Source organism: Hyperoodon ampullatus, assembly GCF_949752795.1.
Source record: "Hyperoodon ampullatus genome assembly, chromosome: 5".
NCBI lineage: Eukaryota > Metazoa > Chordata > Mammalia > Artiodactyla > Ziphiidae > Hyperoodon > Hyperoodon ampullatus.
The window spans coordinates 72,268,522-72,281,083 of NC_136918.1; the positions used below are offsets into that span (position 1 = coordinate 72,268,522).

Sequence of the window (12,562 nt, forward strand, 5' to 3'; positions counted from 1 at the left end):
AAGGACAAGTGAGCAGCACTTTCCAAACTTATATGATCACCTAACCCTTTATCTCAACAGTGTTCCACAGAATACACCTTAGGAAAAAAGTCTTCCTAGGTTCCAAAAGTGTCCTAAGATACTTTTGCTAGAAGAGGAATTCTTTTCACTAAACACAAATGTTTATAAGCCTTTTTTAGGTTGTCTATTCCAGCTCTAAAATAACATGCCTCCAAATCTGTTAAGGCCAGACCACTAATATACCCTTTTTGCAAAAAGCCATTATGAGTTCCTCATCATTAGTACAGAGAATGAACTCTTCAATTTTTCTAGAAATCAAATACTCCTGTTTCTCAGATACAGATACCTGTTACAGCAGTCAGAAGCTCTTCCCTTGCTGGTTCAGCAACAGTTTTCTTATACCCTGTGCCAAACAGAATGAAAGGAAGACTTCTGCCATGCATAATTTTATTATTTACCTAACACTGAATCCCAAACAAAATTATATACCTGATTAATACAAAAGATCTTGAAGATTAGGTAAGAGGCAGCAACCTGAGATGGAACTGGTATGAGAAAAACATGGTAACATTTAAAAATAGTAACATCAGCTAAAATACTGAGAGAGAAATGGCTGCAGAATTCAAACCTAGTACTGTCTATTTTTATGAATGTTATAAAAGCATCTGTTAGAAACTGGTGGCAATGGCAAAGAGTCCTACACCAGTTCTTAAATCTTCTCTTACAGCTGGCAGAAAGGAGTACAAAGTTTGGCAATACTTCGCACGAGCCAAGACTGGTCACAATCTTCTGAGCAGTGCATAAAAAAATGTATTTATAGATTACATCTAAGAGTTCATTTTAAAACTCTTTACGAGATTACTGCAGGCATGCATTTGTAAGTTGTGGGCATGCACGATAGTTTCTGTGATCTCAGAGCTGCTCCTCGGACCAAACAAGATTAAAATGCTTGAACTTTAACTATGCTAGACCAAAGACAGTGTCTTCTGGGGAGAGAAGAGAAACTTCCTCTACAAGGCTATGGGAGCTGGCAATAAGGCTGGGAGGATAAAGCTCCTTACCAATGAACAGGTTGACAGCATGCAACGTGGAGCATGATTTGAAAACATTTTAAACTGAGACTATTCATAGTTCCTTCCTCCCATGGCTGTGATGACATAAAATTCAAAGTACTTGAACAAATTCCTGGTGCTTTTCCATCTTAAGGTAGCTTACCATTTTATGGCTCCGGTGTCCTGCAAAAGTGGATGGAATAGCCCACCTAAACCTTTATCTGATATGTTGACCCCTTCCCAGAACCTTTGGAGGAATGAGGTTACTTTTCGGTAAACGCAGATTCTCCATAAGGAATACATACTAAGTCACACTGGTAAATAATGGTGTTTCTAACATCTCTTAGAAACTGGCAAGGGGAAAGAAGTCCATTACCAGACCCCAAACTCACCCACTCCCATACATCTTCGATGACAGAGACATCAATAGCAACAGTGAGTTTATACATAAAGAACAAGTGAGGCAGAGGTAAAGGCAAAAGCAGTGTCAGTCTGTCTGAGTGTAGGCAATGGTGCTTTGATTATACCCATACAAACTCTTCAGTCCCTTTTAGTTATCCCCACCTCAGCTCTTAAGCCGTAGATTTTTGCTGCAGAGAACTCAGATGTGATGTAGTTGCTCCAGTAACTGTTTTGACAGTACTGCATGTCAATACTAGGAATGGTTTCTAATCAATTTAATCTGCACACGGAACTTTAGTAGAACAAGAAGTTTATTACTCCCACTCAGTAGTTCCTGGGGGCTTTGATGTTAAGTCATACATAATTCGAGAAATACCAGGAATCTTCTTAATCTCAGTGACCATCTTTAACACCACCTGTTATAAAACAAAGATTATAAATAAAGAGCCAGGGTCCACTGTGTGTCTAACAGACTTAGAAGTCCTGCAATTGTAATTTGAAATTAAAACACAATCTATTTTTACTATTGTCCTCTCTGTATATGGGATATATTTATGATTAATTTATGTAGTGACCCTCTACAGATTTAAGTGACTTAAATTCAGTACTACTCAAAGTGCAGTCTGCAAGTCATGTTTGTTACTGGTCCTTAACAAGTGTTTAGAAGCATTTATAGCAATTTGACATTGCTGTGGCATCCAAGTATCTGATTTTACGGGTTTATGCCAATGCTTCACAAATTATCTGTGGCTTACAACGTCGAGGCCACCAAGGTGGCACGTAATGCAAGGTAATAATAATCACTGCTACATGTATAGATGAGGAAGGCCTTGTCACTTGACTGGCCAGAGACTTGGCAAATGTGAGCCTAAGGGAAAACAAACTCTAAGCCACATTCTCCAACCCAGCTATCTAGCTATATATAATCAGAGCCCTGTATTACAGTCCTGGAACAGTGGTCCAATTAATAAAGTCTCACTTTGACTTTCATTTGCCACTATGCAAATAGCTCCTCTGGAACACTCTAGTGGAGGGATAATAAGAAAGGAAGATGGTGATCAAAACTGCAATTGGTAATAGGCAGAGCAATAAGAAATTCATGGGTGCCTGGCCATAACGCCATCAAATCTCACCCTTATGTCTCATAAACTCTTCTTCACTCTTAGTGTTTTCTTCTCTACTTGGAGGATACTATTTATAAAGTAGAGGTTGGCAAGATTAGATAAAATGATAGATCAGAGTTGGTGATTCTCCACACAGTAATCAGAAATCTGGAGTTTAATAAACTTAAGGCCTTTTTCTACTATAGTGTATTAAACAACCAATTACGTGGAGATTAAAAAGAGCCTATTTTATGAACAGAAAACCAACCTCAGAAATACCAACATTGCCATAGCCTATTCCATTCACCATTATTATAAAATGTATAAGGTATTAAAAATGTACATTAGGAAAAAAAGTATAAGTTACCTCTACAGGGATCTCATTGCCAGGGGTTGCAGGTATACCAGTCATGAAATCACTAGTAATAAAGGTTCGAATAACCACGGATCTCTGGCACGAAGGCTGCTTCTGAAGTGGGTCCCGATCAAAATGTAAAGGTGTCAAAATCACCGGCATCTGGCTGATTTTCCCAGCATACCCTAAAGAAAGGAAGTTAACATGCAAAACCAATCACCACACCATAGAAAAGCATTCTCTGCTCAATTAAATCCCCCTAGACAGATCTAAAATTGCACACATACACACACCACTTCTTAGGACTGTCATCATGTACTGTTTTTAGCTACTCTCATAGCACTGTAAGTAAACATAATCACAAATACAAATTACAGAATTTGATGACTGCAGTGATATGTTACAGTGATGTAATATAAAGTCAATTCATTATTCATAGTAGTTATCTTCTATACTGCAGACACTGAATAAGAAAATACTGAACCACTAACCCTAGGGGAAATACAGAGTTAGGTTCCTGACCACTTTCATCAACTGATTAATACATATCCTTGCTTATGTGTGTTTCTGTTTAAAGACACCTTATGCAATATTTATTGTAGGTTCATTAACGTTGAGCTCACAGCCAATGGCACTATAACTCATGCCTGAATGAATCTTATCTAACAAACCTATTTTCTCAGTAAGGTACATCACAGCCTTCCCATGCTTAGGAACCTAGACAGCACCTCAGCACTATTTTAAACAGTGAAATCACCAACAAAAAGCACAAAAATGCAAAAAACATGTCATTAAATAGACCACAAAAAGGACACTTGTTTATAGAAAGAGCTGAAACCAGAAGGCAGAGGATTGCCTTGTTCAACCTCAGCTGGAAACATATGAGTTGAGCAATTCGAATTTTTTGCCACTTTGTACATGTCCGCAAATGACCACAAAGGTGAATAAATTTTATACAGATAAGGCAATGTCACAGAACTACCCAAAGAATTAAATAATAAAACTAAAAGCTGAGTCCTCCTACTAGAAATAATAATGCCATGCTTCCAAAATCTAATTAGAGCATTCAGTGATGAACAAAATGGGCAGCTTACCAGACTCTCTGAGAATGTTATGGGCCTCAAAATCAGCTTGGCGTAAAGTACTGAGCACCCCTGTTGTCAAGAAAGTGGGAGTAACGTCTGTAGGAGGTTCTTTAACTGGTTGGCCAAATATATAGACAACTCTAGAAGGGGGTAGTGAAAATTATAGAGAAAATACGTTTTAGTAAGAGAAGCAAATTACATAAAATAACATTCTTTCCATTTGTTCTTAGGCCCCTCTTTACCTACTTCAAATCCCCAAATAGGTAGGATAGGATATAAGATTATAGAAGGGTCTCTATTCTATGAACCTTCCTCAAAGTATATTTTCTGGAATACTAGTATCTCAGAAGGTGCAAAAAGATATAAGTGATTATCACAATCCTCTTTCCATTTAATGTACTGGATTGAAGTGTATCCCCAAAACTTCATGTCCATCTGGAATCTGTGGGTGAAAAGAGGCTCCTTGTAAATGTAACCGAATAAAGGTCATAATGGTGTTTGGGGGGATTAATCCAGTGATTGGTGGGTGTTCTTCTGAGAAAAAGGAAATCTGGAAACACAGACACATGGAGAAAAGACAGCCATGTAAAGATGGAGACAAAGATTGGAGTTATACTGCCACAAGCCAACGACAGCCAGCAAACAACAGAAACTATGAAGAAACGAGGAAGGATTCTCCCCCTAGAGCCTTCTGAGAGAGCCATGGCCCTGCTGACACCACCCTTGATTTCAGACTTATAGCCTTCAACAGCCTCCAGAACTGTGAGATAATAGATTTCTGTTGTTTTAAGCCTTCCAGTTTGTGGAAATTTGTTATGGTAGCCCTAGGAAATTCCTGGGGAAACACTAAATTAAATAAATAGGTTTTATAACAAAACTTCAGAAACTATAATATGCTAATATGCGCTGGAAACTTCCAAGATGAGACTACTACAGTGAATTTCCCAAACTTATTTGACTGCCAACTCAACCTTTTTTTTTTTTTACATTTTGGAAAACACTGATCCCAAAGAAAGGTTAAGAATATCACCAAAGTTAAGACTTGGTTGAAAAGGAATGACTTACTACTGCTTCAAGTAAATGTCTGTTTGAAACTTATGAAGATATGCTGCAGATGTTAATAAAAGTAGGATTTGGAAGGTAGCTTGAGGAAATTAGGATCAAATAATTACAACAGTTCAAGGGGAATCTTGCCACTGGTTTGGGGAATCTGTTCTACAACCTTCACCCAGAAAACAAGAGAGAGAAGGGGTAGAGATGAGTGCCACCTGGCTCTTTCCAATCCAACTCCAGCCAGCAGGCAACTGTCCCTTTTCCTTAGCCCTATCTGTCTTTAGCAGAGAAAATAAATCTCCCCTGCAACTACCATGGTGAAGTTTAATAATGTTTTTTTCTTTTTTCTTAATAGGTACTTAAAATAAAACATATGGAAGAAAAAAACATCAGATTAAAACCACCACTACCACCAAATACTTCATTGCCTCCTTCCAAACATACTGTCACAAGAAGGGTTTTGTTCCATGCATAGAAAGTAAGCCACACTTCTAAACAAAATAGTTCCTAGAGCTCATAAACAATCCTTAGAGGAAAAAAGCAACTATGCAAAAGAATGCCATGAACTTGCTCCTTTTTCTTTTATTTCGTTCAAACAAGAGTGATCATAGAATGTACAGGGAGAGGCAGCCTTCCAGTAAAACTGGAACCGTCCCTCTCTGTATAAAGATTCCAGCATGCAAATTAGGGGGGAAAGACTGGTAAAAATGGAAAGCTTTTTTTTTTTTTTTTTTTTAATTCCAATTCCCAAAAAAAGACCCTGGCAAAGAAATCAAAAATTCACCAACACCCTTTAAGGGCTTGCTAGGTTCATATTTAAAATCTAGTTTTTTGTTTATTGGTTGTTAGACTTTATTTTTTTCCTTTTTTTGGGGAGGGAGGAAGGGTTAAGAATGGAGGGGGAGACAAATGGGGAAAAAAGAAAAGACAGGCAGAGAAACCAGACTATAAAAGGACCAAGATAAAGTTTAAACAAGGGTAAGTGCTCTTCGGCAAAAGAAAAGGACAGAGAGACAGATGAAACAAGAATGTTGTGAAATGAAAAATGTATTAATTATATAGTAAAAGCCGTGGAGCCAAACTTAGTGAAAGGGAATTTTCTGTATGGCCTATGAAGTTTATTTAGGTATTAGCATGTTTCAGAAGATGAATTATGAACCATTATTTTAACCAAGAGAATTATCTTCATTCAAAACAGGCAATTACAAATTTACCATTATTTATTAATAATTCACCCTTTCAGTGTGTTAAAGGTGCTTCCGTATTTGGGGGCCTTCGGTTCATCTATGCAAGCCTTTTAAAGGACATGTTCCCATCAGTAAAAATGTGATTTCCCTTTGACTTCTTGTCTTGAAGGCCATACCAGCCTACAAATACTAGCCACACCAGTATAGAAATATACATACCCTGCTAAGTAAACATCAACAAGTAGGTTTATAATTTCTGTAGCTAATTTGAGTAAACTAAAATCTCAAGAAATTCTTTTTGGTTGTTAACTGCCTAAAACCCACGAAGAAAATAGAAAAGAGTGAAACACTGTAAAATAAGAACATTTAATTAGCAATCTGGTACTAAATGAGTAAGACTTTTGAACTTATAACAGACAATGCTCAGTATTACATAAAGGTTATATCAATAAATCAGTTATTGATATATCCAACATAAGAAATTAATGTGTAAATTAAAGGAAAACTGGATCTGAAAAACTAAATTCAAAATTTTTTAAACATTTAACGCTGTTACTTTGACGATATCTGGCATATGTCTCTTTCTTTTGATTTACCCTGGAATTATTATTAAATTGACTAAGTCCCTAACGGTAATTCTATAACCTGTACAATTCTTTCAATCCTTCTGGAATAAAACATCTAATCATAAAACAAGTAGTGTAAATTGCTAATTGGGAAGACATGTTTTTAAAGCTGTCTTTAGTATTTCATACTACAATTAAAAACCTTCCTATTTCTCAAGCAAAAAAATTTTTAATAAGCAGATGATTGCACTGTGATGTAGGAACAAAGTACAAGGTATTATTAAATATCTGCTGGATTATGACCTAAGCACATACCTGTATCTACACTTGAGCCACTGGTCTTTCAACATGGGAAGACCTTAAAAAAAACACATCCTTCCATTACATCTCACCCCTCCACCACCTGCAGAACATACCTGTTAATGTTGTGACACATGCGAGGTATAAGTCTAGCCAGGAAAATAAGAGATTCCCAGTCAGGCTCATCCTTACTGGAGATTCCACACACATAACTATAAGAACGACAGTCACCCTGAAAATAAAAATACAATTGATAATTTTAATGATTTTACAGAATTCAAAAGATGGACTGGAAAATATTTCATGCATGATGACACCATTAATAGCAATTTTTTAAACAAAAATATGCTTGACTATAAGTATATATGGATAGCTTGCTAATGATATAAACAAATCCTAAATTAAAATCCCCTATTTAACATTTTTTTGTATTATTTATTTATTCATTATTTTTGGCTGTGTCGGGTCTTAGTTGAGGCACGCGGGATCTTTCACTGCGGTGCGTGGGCTCTTCATTGTGCTGTGCGGGTTTTGTCTTCTCTAGTTGTGGCACACAGGCTCCAGGGCCCGTGAGCTCTGTAGCTGTGTTGTGTGGGTTCCAGAGCATGTGGGCTCTGTAGTTTGTGGCACGCGGGCTCTCTAGTTGAGGCACACAAGCTCAGCAGTGTGGGCTTAGTTGCCCCACATCATGTGGGATCTTAGTTCCCTGACCAGGGATCGAACCCGTGTCCCCTACACTGGAAGGCGGACTCCTTACCACTGGACCACCAGGGAAGTCCCTAACATCCCCTGTTAAATTCTACCTAAATCAGCTCAGACATTAAAAAGAAGTGTCACGGTAATTTCAATAATTTATTCAACATACACCAGAGATTCACTGGGATTTCATTCCAAATACCTGCCGAACTACAGATAGCCAGCACACTTAATTTGGCAGACAAGAGCTGCCAAATCCTTTAGATGGATAAAGGATTCTCAAGTCAGATATAAAAATAATTTATTCCTTTAAAATAAGAAAGTTAATTTTAAAATAAGTGAATAAAACTGATAATACTGATTCCCGTTTCCTCTGTCCTGTTTAATCCAAGTCATTTGCTTAAAAAAAAAAAATTAAACTGAAAAGCAACTTAAAAGTAAGATTCATTAGATAACTACCTAATACACAGTAAACTTAAGAATTCAGACTATTTGAATGTTAATATAATAGTATCTATCAAAGTTTAAAATGTACATGCTCTTTAATCCAGAAAATATTACTGAAATACATGAATAACTGCTTGAAAAAATAAGTTATTACTTGCCGAAATGCCTATAATAGTGACAAAGTAAAAATGGTTTAAATGTCCATTGGTAGGGGAATGATTAAATAAATTATGGTATAATCATACATGGAATATAAGGCAGCAGTTAAGAATAAGAATCTACTTGCAATGGAATGAAAAGAAGTTCATGATGTTCAGTTAAGAGAAAAAGGTGATGAACAATGTGTCAATAATTCCCTTTCATTTTCTTTCTAAATGGTTCTGGAGGGAACATTTAACTGGAGAGCAGAAATAGGGAGAATTACTTTTTAAATGTACTGTACATTTTTTTTTACAAATGCAGTTTATTTTGGTATTTAGAAAATAAACTTCATTGCTATACTAACCATGAATTATGATTTTTATCTGGACTTCTAAGAGTCTCAGCTTCAAAGGCCTAAGAGACTAAATAAAGTTAAGATAACCAACAACAAAAGAAACTTCTATTTTGATGGGAAAAATAGTGGAGCCTGAATAAGCTTCATTTTTTTTTAATTGAAGTGTAGTTATTACAATGTTGTGTTAGTTTTAAGTGTACAGCAAAGTGATTCAGTTATACATATATATATATACACACACACATATATATATACTCTTTTTCAGATTCTTTTCCATTACAGGTTATATAGTTTCCTGTACTATACAGTTGCTTACCTATTTCATATATAGTAGTGTATATATATGTTAATCATATTTTTTAAAAAAGAAATCACTCATCCAACAAATTATATTTATGTATTTATCCATAGCATTATCTACGAACTTATCAAAAAAGGGGAATGGGGAACTAGTTCAACTCCCTGCCTAGCAGGAGTTAGCATACAGAGCTGGAAGTTTTCTATAACAGATCTACTTAGGACTGGAAAAAACAAAAACAAAAACAAAAAATACCACTTGTCTGCTCTTCTATTTTTATATAGTAGGGTAATATCTGCCTGAAATATCATATGATGAGTTTCAAAATGAATCTGTATATGATAAATGAGATAATCCATACACCACTGAAAGAAAATTATTCCTACAATTCCAGGAATGGTTATTTCAACATAATTTAAAAACAATATAAGTAGCTTTCACATAGGACCTTTAAAAAGAGGGAGAAGAGGGGAAATAGCTGGCCCTATCATTTCCATGAACTAAAATATTTTAGCTTAATTTTAAAGTAACGATGAATTTTTATTGTCTTATTTACAAACAGAGCTACCTGAATTCAGGGGAAAGAGGAATTTAAAAGGATGGCTCAGATTCACATATTTATGGAAAAGAGTATATATTAAGTTTTAGATGAACAATCTCTAAAATGTATTTAATTTCTTCCCACGCATAATTCTACTATAAGAGAACATTATAAACACATTAACCACTTAACTGGCACTTGCACCATTCTGAGTTGAATTATTGACACCTTTTCTAGTTTTCATTTAACTTCAAATTCTAAATCACAGAAACCTTCCTCTTCCCTAGATTCCCAAGCTATTCCCCCCAGAAACTCACCTGATGATCATATAAATAAAGAACTTAATATAATCTATGAATAGCATTTCAAAAATGAGAACTATATTACAGTCATACGCTCTTACAATTGGAAAGACAGAACATACTGAAAATGTTAGTTGTACGTTATCACAGCTAAGAGAGAGAGAGGGAGAGATGGGACATGTTGAAGAGGCAGAGGACACTGGTTTAAGGAATACACAAGCTGAGACCAATGCGTAAATAGTGTAACATGTACATCTGGGGGCCTTCTCGCAGTTAGAGACTTCTAAAGCCACAGAATATTTCATATCAAGAAGGATAAATGAGGACATGACCTCTCGGTACCTGTTCTTCAAGGCAGAAGCAAGCAAGCCAATCCTATAGCAAATCATTCTTTGAATTTTTTTTACTTTAGTTACAGGTATTTTATTTTAGTGACAGGTATTTCAAATCTATAAAATCTCAGCCTGAATATTTAGTTCCTATTACCTTATTCACTTCATAAACATTCTATAAAATATTGCCTTTTTACATTTTTAAACTTGGTATATATACTTTCATATTTCATTTTCCTAAGGCATTCCTATTTTAATATTAGCAAAAAGAGCAGCAGAAAGTTATGTCACAGGTCAATGAAGTCACACAACTCACCTGCACACCCACAGTTTTAATTGGTAGCAGGAAGGCATTCAGTGAATGCAGACTTGTAATTTGCATCAGCTTCTCCTGATCCTCTTCTGTTGTGCAGGCTTTGACTCTCTGTAATAGTGTATGTGGCTAGGAAAACCAAAGACACACTTCTCAGGGTTTCAAGAAATACAGTATTCACTCTTTTGGTACATTTTACTATCTTATGTATCTACACTTTCTGGTTTATAGCAATAGATTCTATTTGGTATTTCTCTCTGACTTGTGTGTGCTATGCAGTGTGTCAGAATTTCATTTCTGAGGGCCAGGGCTATGAGAAGTTAAATATCAGGACAAGAAACACAGATTAGATTTACATACATGGAGGCTTTAATCCTCTGTCAACAGCAAGGGACACCTCACGTGAGTCAAACCTTCTCCTTATCTTTAAGGAAACTTTTTGCCATAAAGTCAACTTTGTCTGAAATTAATATATCTCTACCTACTTCCTCTTTTTTGGTTTATTTGCCTGGTATATGTTTTTCTGTTCTTTTACCTTCCCTCTTCCTATCCCAAAGTAAACAGACTATAGTTAGATTTTATTCCTCAATCTAGTTTGACAATTACGTCCTAACTAAAGATGTTAATCCTTTTAATTGTGGGTTAATAATATGGTTGAATTCCATCCTACCATTTAATTCAGTAGTTTCTATTTGCCCCACTTTTTATATTTTTCTCCTTTTTTATATTCCTCTGAACTGATGATTTCTCCCAGCTCATTTATTTCCCCTTTACTAGTTGTGAAGTTAAACCCTCCATTTTTATTCTTTATCATTTCCCCTTAAGTGGGGATATTTAACAAAAGAGAATCATCTCTGCCCATATGGCAAAAAATACAAAGATCTTTTTTTTTTTTGCGGTACACGGGCCTCTCACCACTGTGGCCTCTCCCGCTGCGGAGCACAGGCTCCGGATGCGCAGGCCCAGGGGCCATGGCTCACGGGCCAAAGCCGCTCCGTGGCACGTGGGATCCTCCCGGACCGGGGCACGAACCCGCGTCCCCTGCATCGGCAGGTGGACTCCCAACCACTGTGCCACCAGGGAAGCCCCCCAAAATACAAAGATCTTTGAATGCTTTAACTCCAATTGATCCCCCTGTGGCTTATATGCTATTTTAGCTATATAATGTTATACTGTTTTTTTTAATAAACACCAAAATTTAGATCAGTTTATACAGTCCATGTCTATTTAATTTTATCCATTTACCATTTTATTTGCTTACCAGTCCCTGTATCTCAGACCTTTCAACTGGTATCCTTTTGCTTCTCCTCAAGTCATTTCTTTAAAACAGTGGTTCTCAACCTGAGCTATACACTCAAATTTCTTAGTATGCTCAGGTCCCATCTCATATCAATTAAATAAATTCTAGGGAGAAGGGACCCAAGCATAGAATACTTCAAAAGCTCCCCCTGTTGAATCTAATACACAGCCAGGGTTGAGAACCACTGCCTTTATAGTTCCTTAAGTAACAGACTGTTGGTAGTAAATTCTGTTTATGTGAAAATGTCTTTATTTTGCCCTAGTTCTTTGAGACAGTTTATCTGTTCACTATTGTTCACAATTATTTTCTCTTGGTACTTTGAATTCTTCCTGCTTTTAACTACTGCTTCCAGTAATAGCCTTTCCTTTATGCAGCAATCACTCTTTTCTTTGCAGCTGCTTTGTCTTTGGCAGTCTGTAGCTTCCATAGTTATGCCTATTAGGTGTCAAATTCTTCTCCTTTATCCTGATTGGGATGTATTATGCTTCCTGAATCTGAGGCATGGTATCTTTCACCAGTGTGGAGGAATTTCAATACTTTTGTCTATTATCTCCTTCTGGATATACATTAAAGTTGACATTCTCATTCTACATTAACCTCTTTGAATCATATTTTGTCTTTGATGCTTTGTTCCAATTTCTGGATAATTTAACATCAATCTTCACTAATTCTCTCTTTAGCTCTTTTTAATTTTAGTTATTTTCATTTCTAGAATGGAATTTTTTTTTCAAAGC

The 12,562-nt window shown here is 36.1% G+C and overlaps 1 protein-coding gene across 2 annotated transcripts in view; it reads right to left on the minus strand.

Annotated features, from left to right (window-relative positions):
- Positions 1-1,747: 1,747 nt before the first annotated feature.
- GMPS (guanine monophosphate synthase) overlaps positions 1,748-12,562 on the minus strand; it is a gene marked incomplete at its 5' end in the record, with an annotated part of 79,941 nt that continues 69,126 nt past the window's right edge. For both annotated transcript variants that reach the window (XM_079704629.1, XM_079704630.1), the window contains 5 exons: positions 1,748-1,870; positions 2,925-3,097; positions 4,007-4,137; positions 7,220-7,335; positions 10,532-10,657. In XM_079704629.1, coding sequence (XP_079560755.1) covers positions 1,769-1,870; positions 2,925-3,097; positions 4,007-4,137; positions 7,220-7,335; positions 10,532-10,657 — 648 coding nt within the window. In that variant the 3' untranslated portion in view covers positions 1,748-1,768. The remainder of the gene's footprint in view (positions 1,871-2,924; positions 3,098-4,006; positions 4,138-7,219; positions 7,336-10,531; positions 10,658-12,562) is intronic.